Source organism: Hyla sarda, chromosome 2 (genome assembly GCF_029499605.1).
Source record: "Hyla sarda isolate aHylSar1 chromosome 2, aHylSar1.hap1, whole genome shotgun sequence".
Classification (NCBI taxonomy): domain Eukaryota; kingdom Metazoa; phylum Chordata; class Amphibia; order Anura; family Hylidae; genus Hyla; species Hyla sarda.
This window is the reverse complement of record NC_079190.1, coordinates 156,785,135-156,802,031: the sequence shown is the minus strand read 5'-3', so window position 1 is coordinate 156,802,031 and position 16,897 is coordinate 156,785,135. Positions and strand designations below refer to the sequence as shown.

The 16,897-nt window shown below is 40.3% G+C and overlaps 1 protein-coding gene across 5 annotated transcripts in view; it reads right to left on the bottom strand.

Annotated features, from left to right (window-relative positions):
• DNAJC3 (DnaJ heat shock protein family (Hsp40) member C3) overlaps positions 1–16,897 on the bottom strand; it is a 122,626-nt gene that overhangs the window by 24,328 nt on the left and 81,401 nt on the right. For all 5 annotated transcript variants that reach the window (XM_056555604.1, XM_056555602.1, XM_056555603.1 and 2 more), the window contains 4 exons: positions 7,592–7,744; positions 5,892–6,073; positions 2,400–2,519; positions 1,281–1,386 (listed from right to left, as the gene is read on the bottom strand). In XM_056555604.1, coding sequence (XP_056411579.1) covers positions 1,281–1,386; positions 2,400–2,519; positions 5,892–6,073; positions 7,592–7,744 — 561 coding nt within the window. The remainder of the gene's footprint in view (positions 1–1,280; positions 1,387–2,399; positions 2,520–5,891; positions 6,074–7,591; positions 7,745–16,897) is intronic.

Genomic DNA, 16,897 nt, shown 5'->3' with positions numbered 1-16,897 from the left:
AGGACTTTAGAACCAAAATTGTGTAAAAATATCAACAATCTCAAGGTTACAAGTCCATCTCCAGAGATCTAGATTTGCCTTTGTCCACAGTGCACAACATCATCAAGAAGTATGCAACCCATGGCACTGTAGCTAATCTCCCTGGGCGTGGATGGAAGAGAAAAATTTATGAAAGGTGTCAATGCAGTATAGTCCGGATGGTGGATAAGCAGCCCCAAACAAGTTCCAAAGATATTCAAGCTGTCCTGCAGGCTCAGGGAGCATCAGTGTCAGCGAGAACTATCCATCGAAATTGAAATGAAACGCTACAGCAGGAGACCCAGGAGGACCCCACCGCTGACAGAGACAGAAAAAAAACAAGACTACATTTTGCCAAAATGAACTTGAGTAAGCCAATATCCTTCTGGGAAAACGTCTTGTGGACAGATGAGACCAAGATAGAGCTTTTTGGTAAAGCACATCATTCTACTGTTTACCGAAACAGAATGAGGCCTACAAAGAAAAGAACACAGTACCTACAGTGACATATGGTGGAGGTCAATGATGTTTTGGGGTTGTTATGCTGCCTCTGGCACTGGGTGTTTTGAATGTGTGCGCAAGACATCATGATACCAACGGATTGGTTTGCGTCCGAGATCTTGGGTCTTCCAGCAGGACAATGACCCCAAACATACGTCAAAAAGCTCCCAGAAATGGATGGCAACAAAGCGCTGGAGAGCTCTGAAGTGGCCATCAATGAGTCCAGATCTAAATCCCATTGAACACCTGTGGAGAGATCTTAAATTTGCTGTAGGGAAAAGGCGCCTTCCATAAGAGAGACCTGGAGCAGTTTGCAAAGGAAGAGTGGACCAACATTCCGGCTGAGAGGTGTAAGAAGCTTATTGATGGTTATAGGAAGCGACTGATTGCAGTTATTTTTCCAAAGGGTTTGCAACCAAATATTGTGTGCCAATAATTTTGTCCAGGAGTTTGGTGTGACATTATGTCAAATTTGCTTTTTTCCTCCCTTTTTTGGTTTAGTTCCAATACACACAAAGGGAATAAACGTGTATATCAAAACATGTGTTACTGCAATCCTTTTCTGTGAGAAATACTTCAGGGGTGCCAACATTTTAGTATATTACTCAGTTACTAAAAGTTATCTGCTCAAAAAAGTGAATAGTTTAATATGGTTATTGGCCAAATGGTTTAGCTTTGCTAATTTTTTTACCCTTGTTCTCCGGGTTAAAGACAAACCAATATTTTTCTCTACTGCCTTTGTCAACTTGGTCATCACTTACTTTTGAGTAACAGTGACACAGACGTTCTTGGACCAGTGCAGCATAAGCAGGGACATTTGGCTCAGTTTTTAGAACGGTTCCATATTTACTGATGGCATCTTCATACCTGCAGGAAAAACCCTTCAGAGTTAAATCTAGAATTCTCATGAACATCTAACTCTACATGTTCAGACCACCACCAAATAAATTATTCTATTTTCTGAAGACCTATTTGCAATATGATATATACATCCACTGCCTGTCAGACAAATCCTTCTCCATTCAGCATATACAATTGTAGAGGTTTGTAGAAAATGGACTATTGTATTTAAGGGGCTCCAATTACATTACAACAGAGAGTCACGCATAATCATATATATTCGACATAGCACCACTTCCTATGGTGATCTTTCATTAAGCTCTTTTCATCTTTATGATGAAACCACATGTTTAAATTGCTGTACAATAGCTTAAAATATAGCCAGAAGTCAAAAGAATGCATTTGTAAACCCAAAGCTACAATTTCCAAATCTGAGAAAAAAAAAAAAGAAATAGATAGGAGAATGAATGCAAACCCATTTATACTAATACCTGCTGCGCAGAATTAGATTAGATTTTGTCATGGACTCTAATTTCTCACAATTTAATTTCAATACATTATCCAGTTTTTAAAAGGGGTACTCCACTGGGCAGCGTTTGGAAGTAAATGTTCCGAACACTGTTTTCGCGCTGCGGGGGTTGGCCACTCCCCTCGTGACATCACGACATCGTCCCCCAATGCAAGTCTATGGGAGAGGGCGTGACAGATGTCGAGACCACTCCGCAAAGTCCAGAGTGGGGCCCAACACTTCCTGCTGATCGATCCGGCCCGTACTCAAGTTACCAGCAGATTCTGCTAAAATGAAGTCACTCTTTACCATGTAAACCATGAAATCTGTGGCAGAAACCTGCAGCAAATCCGTGACATCTAGAATATTCTGTAAAGTTGAAGGTCAACAACATACTCCAAAAACTATCTGGATTTTTACTCCTGCATTGTACTGAAATAAGTTGTGGATTTTCTAAGGAGAATGATCTACAACTCTTCACATCATCTGAACATACCCTTATTGTACCATTCACCAATAAGAAAACATTTACCTTCCGCCCTGTATAAGTTCTTCAGCAGTCTGAATCTGTTTGCTCAGCTTCTTCACTTGTTTATAATGGGAGAAGCAATCCTTGTGATCAGGATCAAGTTTTAAGCACTCCCGAATTTCACTGCAAATTGAAAGATATATTTCTAGAGTTTTAGATATATTACAGAACCAATAAGCATTATAGCAATGAGTGTTTTATGTACATGTGCATTGAAAATGGCAGCAAAGTTACTAAAGAAATGCGCATGTTCTTTAGTCTGAAATTAACACTCATTTTCCAAGACCTTTTATATAATATAGAGAAATAAAAAAAATGAGTATATTTTGGGCTGAAAAAATGCCATCTTGTCCCTGCAGCTACTGCCTGTGTTGGTGTACAAAAGCAAAATACAGGAAGTGTGGGCGGGACAAGCAGGGCTCTGTGCACTCTCCTGGCTTGTCAATCAGCCTGCTTTGTGAGCCAGGGCGTCTCAGACAGGACAGCTTTTTTGTCATCCAAAATTATACACTTTTAACCAATGTAAATTACAAATATACATAAAGTAAATTATCTACATTTTATAGAAAAGTTTTTGCAAATGACAGTGCCCATTAAAATTTCACAGTAATTATTAACCTTTACGGACCACAAATGCACCAATGTGAAGTAGTGAGAGCACAATCTGTATGACAGTGTTTAATGTTGTGTAACTCAAAACAAAGCCATTAATGTCTGAACCTTGGCAACATCCTTAAGTGCAAATGTCCAAATTGGGCCCAATTAGTGTTCCAAAGTTTCAGGTGTGAATGTAGTAAATTTGGTTTAGTTAACATGGAACCTCATGGCAAAGAACTGAGGATCTTGAGGAATAATTGTTGCGCTACATAAAGATGGCCTAGGCAGTAAAAAGATTGCCAAGGCCCTGAAACTGAGCTGCAGCACAGTGGGTAAGAGGTGGTTTCACATGACAGGTTTCACTCAGAACAGGATTTGCCATGGTTGACCAAAGATTTTGAGTGCACATGCTCAGCATCATATCCAGAAGTTTTATAGATGTGCGAGTACCTCAAGCATTGCTGCAGAGGTTGAAGGGGTGAGGGTTCATCCTGTCAGTGCTCAGACCAAATGCTGCACACTGCCTCAAATTTGTCTTCATGGCTGTCATTTTAGAAGGATACCTCTTCTAAAACAAAGCACAAGTAAGATTGAAAACAGTTTGCTGAAGACAAGCAAACTAAGGACATGGATTACTGGAGTCACGTCCTGTGGTCCAATGAGACCAAGCATGGTCAGAGTGTCATGGTCTGTGGCTGCGTGAGTTCTGCTGGCACTGGGGAGCTGGAGTTCATTGAGGAACCACAAGGGCCAACATGTACTGTGATATCGAAGCAGAACACGATCCCCCCTGCCTTCCAACACTGTATTCCAACACTGCCTTGCTGTGTGATGTTGTCATGGAGGAGTGGAAGAGGACTTCAGTGGCAACTAGAGATGAGCGAACTTACAGTAAATTTGATTCGTCACGAACTTCTCGGTTCGGCAGTTGATGACTTATCCTGCATAAATTAGTTCAGCTTTCAGGTGCTCCCGTGGGCTGGAAAAGGTGGATACAGTCCTAGGAGACTCTTTCCTAGGACTGTATCCACCTTTTCCAGCCCACCGGAGCACCGGAAAGCTGAACTAATTTATGCAGGAAGAGTCAGCAACCGCCGAGCTGAGAAGTTCGGGACGAATCGAATTTACTGTAAATTCGCTCATCTCTAGTGGCAACCTGTGAAGCTCTGCTGAACTCCATGGCCAAGAGGTAAAAGGCCGTGCTGGAAAATAATGGTGGCCACACAAAATATTGATACTTTGGTCCCAATTTGGACATTTCCTCTTAGGGGTGTACTCACTTCTGTTGCCAAGGTTTAGACAATGTCTGTGTGTCATTTTGAGGGGACAGTAACATTAAACACTGTAATACAGGCTGTGTACTACTTTACATTGTAGCAGTTTATCATTCTTTCATTTGAAAGGATATAACAAAATATTTACCGTACCAAAATGTGTGTGGGGGGGGGGGGGGGAATTGTTATCACTGCTGCTCTTTCTTTTCATTTCACAAGAAAGTTTAACACCTTCATGACCCAGCAAATTTAGATTTCTGGCTCATGCTTTTTTTCCTCCTTACATTCTAAGACCCATAACTTTTTAGTTTTTTGACTAACAAAGTTGTATTAGGGCTTATTTTCTGCGTGACGAGTTGGACTTTCCAATTATTCACTTTTTTATCATCATAAAATGTATTACAAAGCCAGAAAAAAAAAATTATATGCAGGGCAAAATTAAAAAAAAAAAAATGGAATTGCACAATTTTGTAGGGCAATAATTTTTTCGTAGTTCAAAATACGGTAAATCTCACATGCCATATTTATTCTATGGGTCAGTATGATTCCAATGATACCAAAATTGAATAATTTCTGTTTCGTTTAATTGCTTAAAAAAAAAAAAAAAAAAAACCTTGGGGAAAAAAAAATAAAAAAAAAACACTTCATTACCATGTTCTCACCCCTGTAGCTTTTTGGATTTTTCCACCTACAGAGCTGTTTTAGGGATTGCTTTTTGTGCCATGAGCTGTAGTTTTTAATGGTATCACTTTTGTGTAGCTCTGTTTTTTTTTTATCACTTTTTATGAAAAAAAATTTTGGGATGTAATTTAACCAGAAATCAGCAATTTTGGCGTTTGGAATTTTTTTTACATTTACTCTGTTCCCCGTGCAGGATCAGAAACATAATAAATTAATAGTTCAGGCAATTAGGCAGGCGACAATACCAAATATGTGTATTTTTTTGTTTGCATTGTGTTTTATTTAAAAAAAAAAAATGGGAAAAGGGGGTGATTTGAATTTCTATTGGTGGAGGTATTCTTTTTCTACTTTTAATAACTTTTTTTTTATTTTATTTTTTTATACACATTGTTTGGCCCCCTAGGGGCCTATCATAAGCCATCATCAGATGGCTTACATGGATCAATGTAATGCTATTGCATTACATTGATCTATGAAATATGTGCTCGATTGCTAAGGGCTACCTAAATGAGCCCTACGCAATCACAAAGCCAGGGAAGACGCCGAGAGAGTAAAAACCTTGGGCTTCCCTAGCAACCCAAATCCAACACTAAGAGGAGCTACGGGACCACTAAGCACCAGGGAATAGCGGCATTCAGTGTTTAAATGCCGTGATATGTATATATCTTTGTATTTAACCAGTTAAATGACGGACCTTGGCTCGATCGCCGGAGTCAGTCATTACTGGCAGATGTCAGCTGTTGATAGCAGTGGACATCTCCCGGTCATGACGCGGACCCGACCCGCGGGCCCCCGTCATGTCTGCCACGAACATGTATGTCATGGGTTGAGAAGGGGTTAAAGGTTATAGGTATCCTAAAACCATGATGTTAAAAAAAAAAATTATAAAACTGGCAAAAAAAAAAACTTAAGTGTGCAATAAACCAGAACAACAGAGACTCACCTGAGAGACATTTCATGGTCCCCCAAATTATAATATATGCGGCTGACTTTATAAAAGGCTGCTGTATTATCACTCTTTAGTTTAGAGGCAGCTTTCAGGTCACTGATGGCTTTTCCTGACTCTCCTTGATTGATGTAGCATTCTGCCCGCAGCTCCCGACTTTCTGCGTCCCACACACAGGTCTAACAGGGAAAATAGAGACATCATTTACCTATGCAGAGCGCTAATAATGTCTGATCATATATCTACAACAAGGATCAGCACAATAATAACTAAACAGACTCTTTCCATCCTGCAAGCAGTTACAGTAATTTCTTAGAATCAATAAGAGACAATCAGGAAAGGACCTTGAGAAAACATTGAGGCATAAACAAATCCAAGATTTCTAAAGAGTTTCTTTACTTCGGCACATAAAACACTTAAGGTCTATTAGCTTAATAGAATTGGCTAAATGTTGCTCACATTTCCTCTGGTGACCCACAGTAGCTGATGCTTAGAAATCAGACCGAGACTATTACAGTGCAGAAGAAGTGATAGATATAGTATAGGGACTGCGATTGTTTCCAGACGTGAGCTGCCTACTGGCTCTAACATGAAAATGCAAGAAAAAGAAATATAAATATTAACTGGTTCAAGACCACGCCATCTTCCTGTTGCCCTTTCATGACCAGAGACACTTTTTTTTGGTACACAAGGGATTGAAAGCTTTATTTTTTTTCTCTTTATTCCATTACTTGAGTTCTAGTATACATGGGACTTTCTTTATATAAGTATTCTTTATCATTTATATCCCTCGTAATTGTCAAAAAAAAAAAAAAAAGCGTTGGTAACTTTTTTTGTTTTTGTTTTTTTATCAGCACAAAGTTTCACTTCCATACTTCTAGATTTTGTCCCCTTTTTATTACAATTGTTTTCATATATAAGTGGTATATATTTCTGAGTGGGGCTGCAAGTTGTGGTTTGGACTGCTAAGACCGAACAGCTCCTGTGGTTATCCAGTGGTTACCAAGATGGAAGTATCTTTATCCTCAATGAGCAACGTGTGCACAGTGATCAAGAAGCCAGCAACAGTAATAAACCATTTCTGCCCATCTCTGACAGCTGACTCTCATCTCCTGCAGCAGTAAACTCTGGAAGGACATTTATGTGGACATTTGGTGTCATTCCGCAGTCTTAAATTACACAACACAAATTCAGAAAAAAAAATAAAAAAATAAAAACACACACAGTCATGTAGTAATAATAGATTCCAATACAACTCCAAACTCTACGGAGGATAATAGGCGCTCAAGGGGTGGCGATAAAAACATGCTATATTAAAACATGTTATGAACCCGGACGGGTTTCTTCTTCAGGCATCAGATGCATGGAGAAGAAACTGGTCTGGTTTTGTAACGCGTAGCATGTTTTAATAAGTTTTTATCATCACCCCTTGACCGTATTGGCAGCGCCCATTATCCTCGGTGAAGTTTGGAGTGGTATTGGAATCTATTATTCACGCTTGGGAGTGTGAGGAAGAATGTGCAGCAGCCTTAAATGACCAAGTGCATATACTTGTTGTGCTGGAATTTTCACAACCGTTTTAGGAGAGTTAACCCTTGGCTCACCTATTTTAAATTTTTATGCTGATGGTGTCACATGAGGAAGCTTTTGTCTTTTGCATTTTATGTAGTAATATCAGTGAGCATGTCAGCCATTACCTCTAAGACAACATTTAGCAAGCTTTCTGCTGTTGTGTAATCTTTTTGGTTGTAGGCTGCAATTCCTTGAATGCGCATGCGTTGAAGTTCATCTGACTTTGCCAGTTGTGAGGCGGCTTCTTTCTCCTCTTGATCACTTGGGTTAGACTTCAGCTTTAACAAAGATAACAAAAAGATCAAGTCAGGAAGTGGAAAGACACAATAAATAAAGGTACCCTAGAGAATATATTCACCTAGTGGAGACAATATCCTAAAATAATAAGTGTCTGGTCACATTTTACACAGTACGGGCCCATTCACACTACAGAATCATTCCATCTTTAGCAAGAGTGCAGCTTTTTTCATGTTCTTCAAACAATTCTATTTGTTGCACTTTTTTACTTTTAGCTGGCACCCCCTCGTTTTCCTGGGGGTACTAAGTACACAGACTTTGCTGCAAGCTTGCCCAGGTGTTGTATACCCTCTAGGTGACGTGCCTGTGCCACATTTCCCTTCTGGTTTTGTCTACTTTTTCTAGGAAAGGTGGGTGACAAACATCATGACCAACATGTTAGTCGTCACTCAGCTTTCTTTTTTTCTGACTGAAAATAAATCTCTTCAAGTTTTCTAATTACGAGTTTGGTTGAGTTCACACTGTTTTGTGTTTACTTTTACATATACCTTTCTAGTATAAAAACTTGTCAACATTTCTATGGTGTAACATAGACAAACTAAATATTTTTGCTGTAAAGAATAGTGTTGTAGGATATGTTGCTTTATGATAAAATTACAGTGTATTCCAATGGGAAATGGATTCTGCTGTATGGCATATAGCAGAAAGTGTTTGACGTATAGAGACTTATCCTCATCGAGAATATAAACGTGTGAACCAGTCTTTCACTTATATTTAACTTTATATATTTCCAATCATAATACAAGTTTATACAGCAGCAGAAACACATTGTTTTAAGCTAGCAGCCATTTTTTAGCTCAAAAGTTTGTGTTAGAAACATGTACTTTATTACACAAAGTTCTTTCCGATACCATATGCTAATAATAACATCCTGAACTTTAAAGAGAAAAAAAAAAAAAAACACATTGTAATATTCGGATATATTTTCTATCATATTTCAGCAGAGTTACTACGTTGTGCTGCAAAAGAACATCCCGGGAGTTGTGGGCACCACAGAGACTACCTTGTACTAAACTTCAAAGGGTGAAGAAACCTTTTGCCACAAGCAGCTTAGATGTGATATCTGGGGGAGGAAGACAGGCCTGGATGCCGATGGCGCTCTAGAAACCACTGCCACTCAAAGCCAACTTAAAACAGAATAGACAAAGTATTACTGAAGTTAAAACAGAGAAAAGAAAAAAAAACACTGTAGATGGTCATCTTATTGTTCAATAGCACAAAGACGGAATAAAGATGGGCTCAAAGATGCTAACAAAATGATTGAAATGTTTCATAGTTTACTCCGAGATGCTTTACATGGTCATGTCCAGACAAATCAACGACAATGTGTCACTGATAAAATAAAAAATACTAATAATAATAAATAAAAATAAAAAATTGAAAAGCACGATTTAGGAAAAAATGTGCGATTGGGATTATGGAGTTAAATATTGCAATTTCAATATGTGATTTAGATCTCAAGAACAAATGCTGAAATTCCCCAATTTTGTATCCAATATACCCCATTTCATATCCCCCCATTTAATTTCTGACTCCCCCATTTCATAACCACACCCCACATTTTACATCTCCCCCATTTTATGTCCATACTCCTTTTCACATCCCCACCCCTTATTTTATGTCAATTCCTCAATGTCACATCTCCCCAAACCCCCCATTAATATTGTGCAGGAACGCATGGGAAACAAAACAAAAACAAAAAAAATATATGTTTATCTAGCCCTGGTAACCCGCAGATCCCATTTTTCTTTATGCAGTCCGATGTCCTATGGGTCCTACAGGACCTTTCTGCTTAGCCAATCACTGACCTGACACTGGGGCGGCCACTGATTGGCTAAGCGGGAGAGGTCCTGGAACCAGCAGAGAGGATACTGGGAGGTGAGTATCAGGTTTTTTTATGCTTTCCCCGCGCCACTATTATTACTTACGATAGTGTTTTCCAATAAGGGTGCCTCCAGCTTTTGCAAAACTACAACTCCCAGCATGCCCGGACAGCCGAAGGCTGTCCAAGCATGCTGGGAGTTGTAGTTTTGCAAAATCTGGAGACACCCTTGTTGGAAAACACTGATATAGCATTTGAATTTTGGTGGCAGCCCAGCCCCAGCCCCTGCATCTGCATGCGTGATATGATGCCTGTCCGCCGCCGCAAGTAATCGCAAGTTTTTTTTTGGGGGGGGGGGGAACGGGCCATACTGAGAGGAAAGGTAACCTATAAGGCATGTCAGACAATAAATGACAGTAAACTAGGATAGTGACCCTACACAACAAAGTGCCAATCCACATCAAAAAGTCGAAAAAGCCCAATAAATAATCTTTGCAATCTGTTCCATCGCGCAAAAAATTATTCAGCCCCCTCTCTATGGGATGTCCCAATGATCCACATACAAGCAAATATTCCCTCCAAACAGTAAAACACTGGCAGCACTTCCATTAAAACGTCATCATTTATTCATGATAAATATTTCCAAAATAAGTTGGTTTCCTAGTCCGGAGGGAATATAGCGAATCATAAAAGAAATCCAACAATAAAAGGGCAGAATTAGATTTTTCAGCCCCCCTCATAAATAGAAATCTTAACAGCTGCTATAATTGGATTTGTGACTATAGTACAGCTTATAGAGACCTGTTATCACTATAGGTCACTGGAAATAAGAGATTTATCAGCCTACAGCTTATCGCTATGGCACGCACTGCAGCAGTCTGCAGAACACTATACTGTACGGCAAATTGGGTTTTGGCGCCATCTGCAGTGAATTTGTGAAATTACATCCATTTTTAACCAAACATTTTTCCTATGTACACCAGAATGATACGTGACCCTAGCATGACAAAGCTTCCATGTCTCCATACATATTAGGGGTGTGAATCGGCAAGAATTTGGCGATACAATATATCCCGATTCTGTTTAGGAGACGATATATCCCGATTCTGTCTCAAAAACGATATTGTGATTTTTACGCACGCAGTGATACCAAATATATTTTTATTATGTTTACATGTTTTTATATAGGAATAGGGGGGTGATTTGAACTTTTAATATGGAAGGGGTTGATGTGTGTTTTACACTTTTAATAAAACTTTTTTTTTTATACACTTTAGACTTTTAAGAGGAATCAGATTCCTCAGACAGATGAATTGAGTTCTATTGAACTCCATTGATCTGTGATCCATTGATAGAGCTTAGTCAAGCCAGGCTCTATCAATGACAGAGCCGTGGGACAGCAGGAAGCTGAGGTAAGCCCTCCAGCTACCTCCACAATGGATCGCCCGCCCACGATCTCGCTGCAGGGGGGGGATCCACCCCACCAGGGATCATTCACAGGTCCCTTTAGATGCAGATATCAGCTTTGACAGCGGCGATCTAAAGGGTTAATAGCCAGCCGCATGCTTGCTATTAGCGGCGGCCCCTGGCTACTGAAAACAGTGGGGACCTGCAGAGTATGGAATGGGCAGGAGTCCGGAGCCCGCTCAATACAGACTGCTGAGTGCCACATGCTGGCTATTAGTGGCAGCCCCGGCTACTGAAATCAGCCAGGGGCCGCAGAGTACGGAGCAGGCGGGAGTCGGGAGCTCACTCCATACACCCAGAGCCCCGCCGCACTTATCAGGTCCGGCCCTGCTTGCACGAGCCGGAAAAATTCACCTGCCCGGCGCCCTGAACTGCAGGTCCCTGGGCGTCGGGAGATACATATTCCACATCCCTAAAAAGATCGATTCAAAAATATTTTGAATCGATACAGTATCGCCAAATGAAAAATCACGATAATCGAGTGAATCAATTTTTTCTTACACCCCTAGTACATATAATACTATCAACTATCAGTACAAGTCTTCAGAAAGTCTGTAAACCATGAAATCAGAGCAGAAAGTACCAGGTTTCTATCCCATTCTATACTGAATTTATGGAACAACCTGATCAATGTTATGCTATGGAGTTCATACAAAATATAAATGATTAGAATGTAATGCCAATAACGTTTGTAAAGTATCCATAAAGTTTCTGTATACACGCACCAGGTTTAATGCTGCATTTCTATTTGGAAAGTGATATTCTTTACAAAGCTGAGTCTCCTTGATATCAATGGGATCCTTTGTAATGTCTATTGGCTCAGATCATCAAGGAACCTTCTGCTGTAGAGATTTCTCCTGGAAGTTTTAGCATCCTATGAAAAGGCAACATGCCATGCCCTATGTGACCTAAACATTCAAGATCGTGCCAAGAATGTGGTCTATAAAGATATTGAAGTGCCTGTGTCCTCCAAAAGATGGGACATCAAGGGAAAAACCTGTGAGATGACCTGTAAGTGCCAGAGGATTTACATCCTGAATGTGAACAGTCTAAAAACAAGCGCTAGACATCAGGAAATGTCCCTGCCAGTGTGATGAGACCATTGATCTATACATGTTACAGGAGAGAAGATAGGTATGGAGGGCCCCTAATTCTGGATACAGAATTGAAATAAAAGAACCACAATACAAAATTGCACACAGCAAAAAGAAGATATGGAACAGAGGTAAATAAACTCCAGCATTAGCAAAAGGAGTAATCCAGAAAGGGTGCCAGACCATACCTACCCAACCCAATGATAGTTTCCCCACAGACGAGCTTCCTCGGGGGGCGTGGCAAGTCTATGGGAGGGGACATGGCGGACACCACGCCCCCCTCCCTTAGACTTGCATTGGGGGGCTTGGCGTGATGTCACGACCCCGCTCCAAATGTTAGGAACAAATGTTCCAAACGCTGGGGCAGTGGAGTACCCCTTTAAGGAAACTACCTGCATCAGGGTACGTACAAACAAGGCAAAATACACAACTGTGCTTCGTGTGCCAAGATTATCAATAAGCCTAGCACAGAGAGGCTGGTCCTGAAGCTCTCACCGATTTCAATAGTATCTTCAGAGCATAACCGCATGGAAAATAAGAGCATGTCCCTTCTTTTCCTGTGGTTTCCCGTGTCCCAGCAAAGCCGGACAGAGCAGTGGTTCTTTAAGGCAACAGCATAGTTTTTAAATATGCGGAAAGAAAACTATAGGACAGTGTTATTCGCAGTCCCAAAATGTAAAAGACGTAAAAATCTCTAAATTGAGAATAGGATAGTCATCCACCCCTTTTTTCTTAACCCCTTAAGAACACAGGATGTAAATGTACGTCATGGTGACCTGGTACTTAACGCACTAGAACGTACATTTACGGTGCTCGCATCATGAATGGCAGGTCCCGGCTGCTATCAGCAGCAAGGGACCTGCCGGTAACGGAAGACATCAGCAACCGCGCTGATGTCCGCTATAAACCCCACAGATTCCGTGATCAATACAGATCACGGCATCTGCAGCATTACAGTGACCAAAGGTCCCCTAACCTGCTCCAGCCATCATCCCAGGGTCTTCTCTGGTCTGACATTGAGCAGACCAGAGAAGAAGACCGCAGATAATACTGATCAGGGCTATGCCTATGCATAGCACCGAACAGTATTAGCCATCTAACAATTGCTATAAATAGACTCCTATGGGGGGGGGGACATAAAAAGTGTAATAAGTTTTTTAAAAATTTGAAAACGCCCCCCCCCCCCCCATTTTACCCCAAAAAGTGTAAAAAAAAACAAAAACACATTTGGTATTACCGCATGCGTAAATGCTAAAACTATCAAAATATAAATGTTGTTAATGATCTTGTACGGTGACCACTGCGCACAAAAAAAAAAAATTAGCCCTCATACAGCCCTGTATACTAAAAAAATTAGAAAGTTATAGGTGGTCAACATACTAATTTGAGTTAAAAAAAAAAGTTTGAGATTTTTTTTTAAGCAGCACAATAATAGAAGAGCATGTGATCATGCCTATTATTATAATTGTATTGACCCACAGAAGAAAACCATGTAATTTTCACCACAAAGTGTATAGTATGAAAACAAAAACTTTCAAAAATGTGCAAAATTGCAATTTTCAATTTTCCCACACAAATAATATTTTTTGGGTTGTGCCATACATTTTATGGTAAAATGAGAGGTGTCACTACAAAGGACAATTTGTTGTGAAAAAAACAAGCCCCATATGGGTCTGTGGATGGAAATATAAAAGAGTTATGATTTTTTTAGAAGATGAGGAGGGGAAAACGAAAATGAAAAAATAAAACTGTCTGTGTCCTTAAAGAATACCTGTCACCAAACTAAACTTTTAATATTTTGTCCCTTATGTAATTATAATTCTGAACCTTTATATGTTTTTAATGTGATTGAAAAATCTGCCACTAGGTGGCTCTATTCTGTTCTCTGCCGCAAGTCAAACATTTAGTTTGGTCTCCTCCCAGCTTGGCAGGAGAATAAACTCAGGAAGTGGGTGCAGGGCATGGGGAGGAACAGCTCTCGCAGACTTCAGTGATGTTGCGCCTGCTGGGGAACACCCACTTTTTCCTGCCGGGAGCTCACACAATGTGAGCAAGGGGAAAGGTATAATACAGAGCTTTTTAAAGCTCAGAAACTAAGTTTCCACTTGGTTTCTTTTCTGGCAGTTTTTGGAGATCTGCCACTGCAGTTTTTGAGCCAAAGCCAGAAGTGTATTCAAAAGGAATGGGACATATAAAGGAAGGACTTACACTTGTCTCTTATGGATCCACTTCTGACTTTGGCTCAAAAAAAGCGGTGTCAGTTTTCCAAAAACTGCCAGAAAAAAAAAACAAGTGAAAACTTAGCCTTAGGAGTAGTTAGGGAATATAATCTGAGTTAGTTTAGAAAATATGGTTTGATGACAGGTACTCTTTAAGGCCAAAATGGGCAGAGTCCTTGAAGGAGTACTCCGGTGGAAAACTATTTTCTTTTTAAATCAACTGGTGCCAGAAAGTTAAACAGATTGGTAAGTTACTTCTATTTAAAGATCTTAATCCTTCCAGTACTTATCAGCTGCTGTTTAGTACAGAGGAAGTTCTTTTCTTTTTTAATTTCTTTTCTGTCTGTCTACAGTGCTCTCCGCTGACACCTCTGTCCATGTCAGGAACTGTCCAGAGCAGAAGGTTTGCTAAGGGCAATTGTTCCTGCTCTGGACAGTTCCTGACATGGACAGAGGTGTCAGCCGAGAGCACTGTGGACAGATCGAAAAGAAATTCAAAAAGAAAAGAACTTCCTCTGGAACATACAGCAGCTGAAAGGATTAAGATTTTTAAATAGAAGTAACTTACAAATCTGTTTAACTTTCTGGCACCAGTTGATTTAAAAACCTTTAAGGGTTTAATCTACAAAGATCTCCTGTGGCTGATTTTGAAACCTTGGTCTGGTTCATTCCACTAGCCATATAAAGAGACTAGATATTGCTGAGATTGTTGAGAAAATAAGGTGTTGCCTATAAAGTCATCTCTACACACAAATGAGAAGGAGTTACACAAACCTTTCTAAACTGAATATCAGAAAAAGCAGGAAGACATTTCCCAGCCGTCTGTTCTTATTCCATGTAATTGTCTGGAGATTCCCCTCCTCCTCTACCGGTGTCACTTCTGATGTGGTGACATGCTGGAGGTCTGAGCAGAATGGCTGTGTGACCTAGTTGTGTAATAGGACACTCAGCCCTCGACTAACAGGGGCATGTTTAAAGGAAAACTGTCACCTTGATCATCCACACTAAACCCAATACACTGGTTTATATAGTGTGGGTAACCAGGAATCCAAAGAGGGGTCACTTACTATAATCGGTGCTGTGGTTCTCGAAATATTGGCTGGCGAAGTTCCCCTTCTGAATTCAGGGAGTTATGCGCAGGAGGCGGGGCCCCGCCGGCTGGCTGCCCCTGATTCTTTCAGTCTTCTCAATCAGCCGTCCCCTTAGTTAGCATATTCATATTCTGCACCTCCACTTCCTAGTAACGCAAGTCACATGTCACGTGAGCGCTGCATCGGTAGGCCACATGCGCCAGCAGTTTACATACAGCTCTAATGTCCTGAGCTCTGACTGCTGAAAGCAGTCCTGTGAGAGCTGTATGTAAACTGCCTGACAGAGCGCAGCGCTCATGCAACTCACGTTACTAGGACGTGAGGTCCCAGAATATGAATACGCTAACTAAGGGGACGGCTGATTGAGAAGACGAAAGAGGCAGGTGTGGCCAGCCAGAGGGGTCCCGCCTCCTGCGTGCAAATTCTCCAGCCAATATTTTGGGAAGCACAGCACCGATTATAGTAAGTGACACCTCTTTGGATTCCTGGTCACCCACACTATAACCCGGTGTATTGGGTTGTCCTTTAATGGAGAATTTTAAAGTGAGGATATTGAATTTTCCCCATGATAATGGCTTGTTTGAAGACTTTAGAGATCTGTTCTGCTCCGTGATGTCTGCTGTGGTGGGCACAAAAGGACCAGGACCATCACCACCACCTTTTGGTTCTGTGATAATGTTTTTTAAGAAAATGGTGAAATGACTACAGGGAAGAAAAAAATAGAAGCTTTATTTTTCTTGTTTTACCTCTAGTTTTGTCTCCTGAAAACACTCCAGATCAATAACCATTAAATGGTCAATAACCATTAAATGATCAGACATAAGTAAAAACAGACAATATCAACTCATAGCATCAGATGAAAGAAGTTCATTAGCTTTCCTGAAGCTTCAAAGTGACCAGAATGTTAAGTTTCTGTTATTAGGAATTAGGTAAAGCCCAGACGTATCACAACAATAAAAACACTTATTCTTGTGATAAATACGGTATTTATTCGTGGGTGCTCAGTTAGGGTTCCAAGCCGTTTACAGCCAAAGAGGAAAAATAACGTAGCATACCACATGCGGTGAGAAAAGAGGTTGTTTTATAGAGAGTAGCATGTATGACGGTCAGATTAAGCTAAACACAAAAAGTAGCTGCAAACGTATTCTATAGTATGCAGGGTATACATGTTATGAGAGGACATTGCGCCAAAATAGAACATATCACATAGTAAATTTGTCTAATTTTTGCACGTTTCCTACACATTGGACATCCCATTATAGGTCATTCCCCCATATATGACCATTCTACCGTACTTCTATTTTGCCTATTCGTTCATTCTACAATATTTCATATACTCACTCTGCTACAGAAACAGAATTTTTAACAACCTGACAAGGGGGGTAAACATTTTTCAGATGGAATCTACTTCTGCCAGCAAAAATGAAAAAGGACTTTAAAA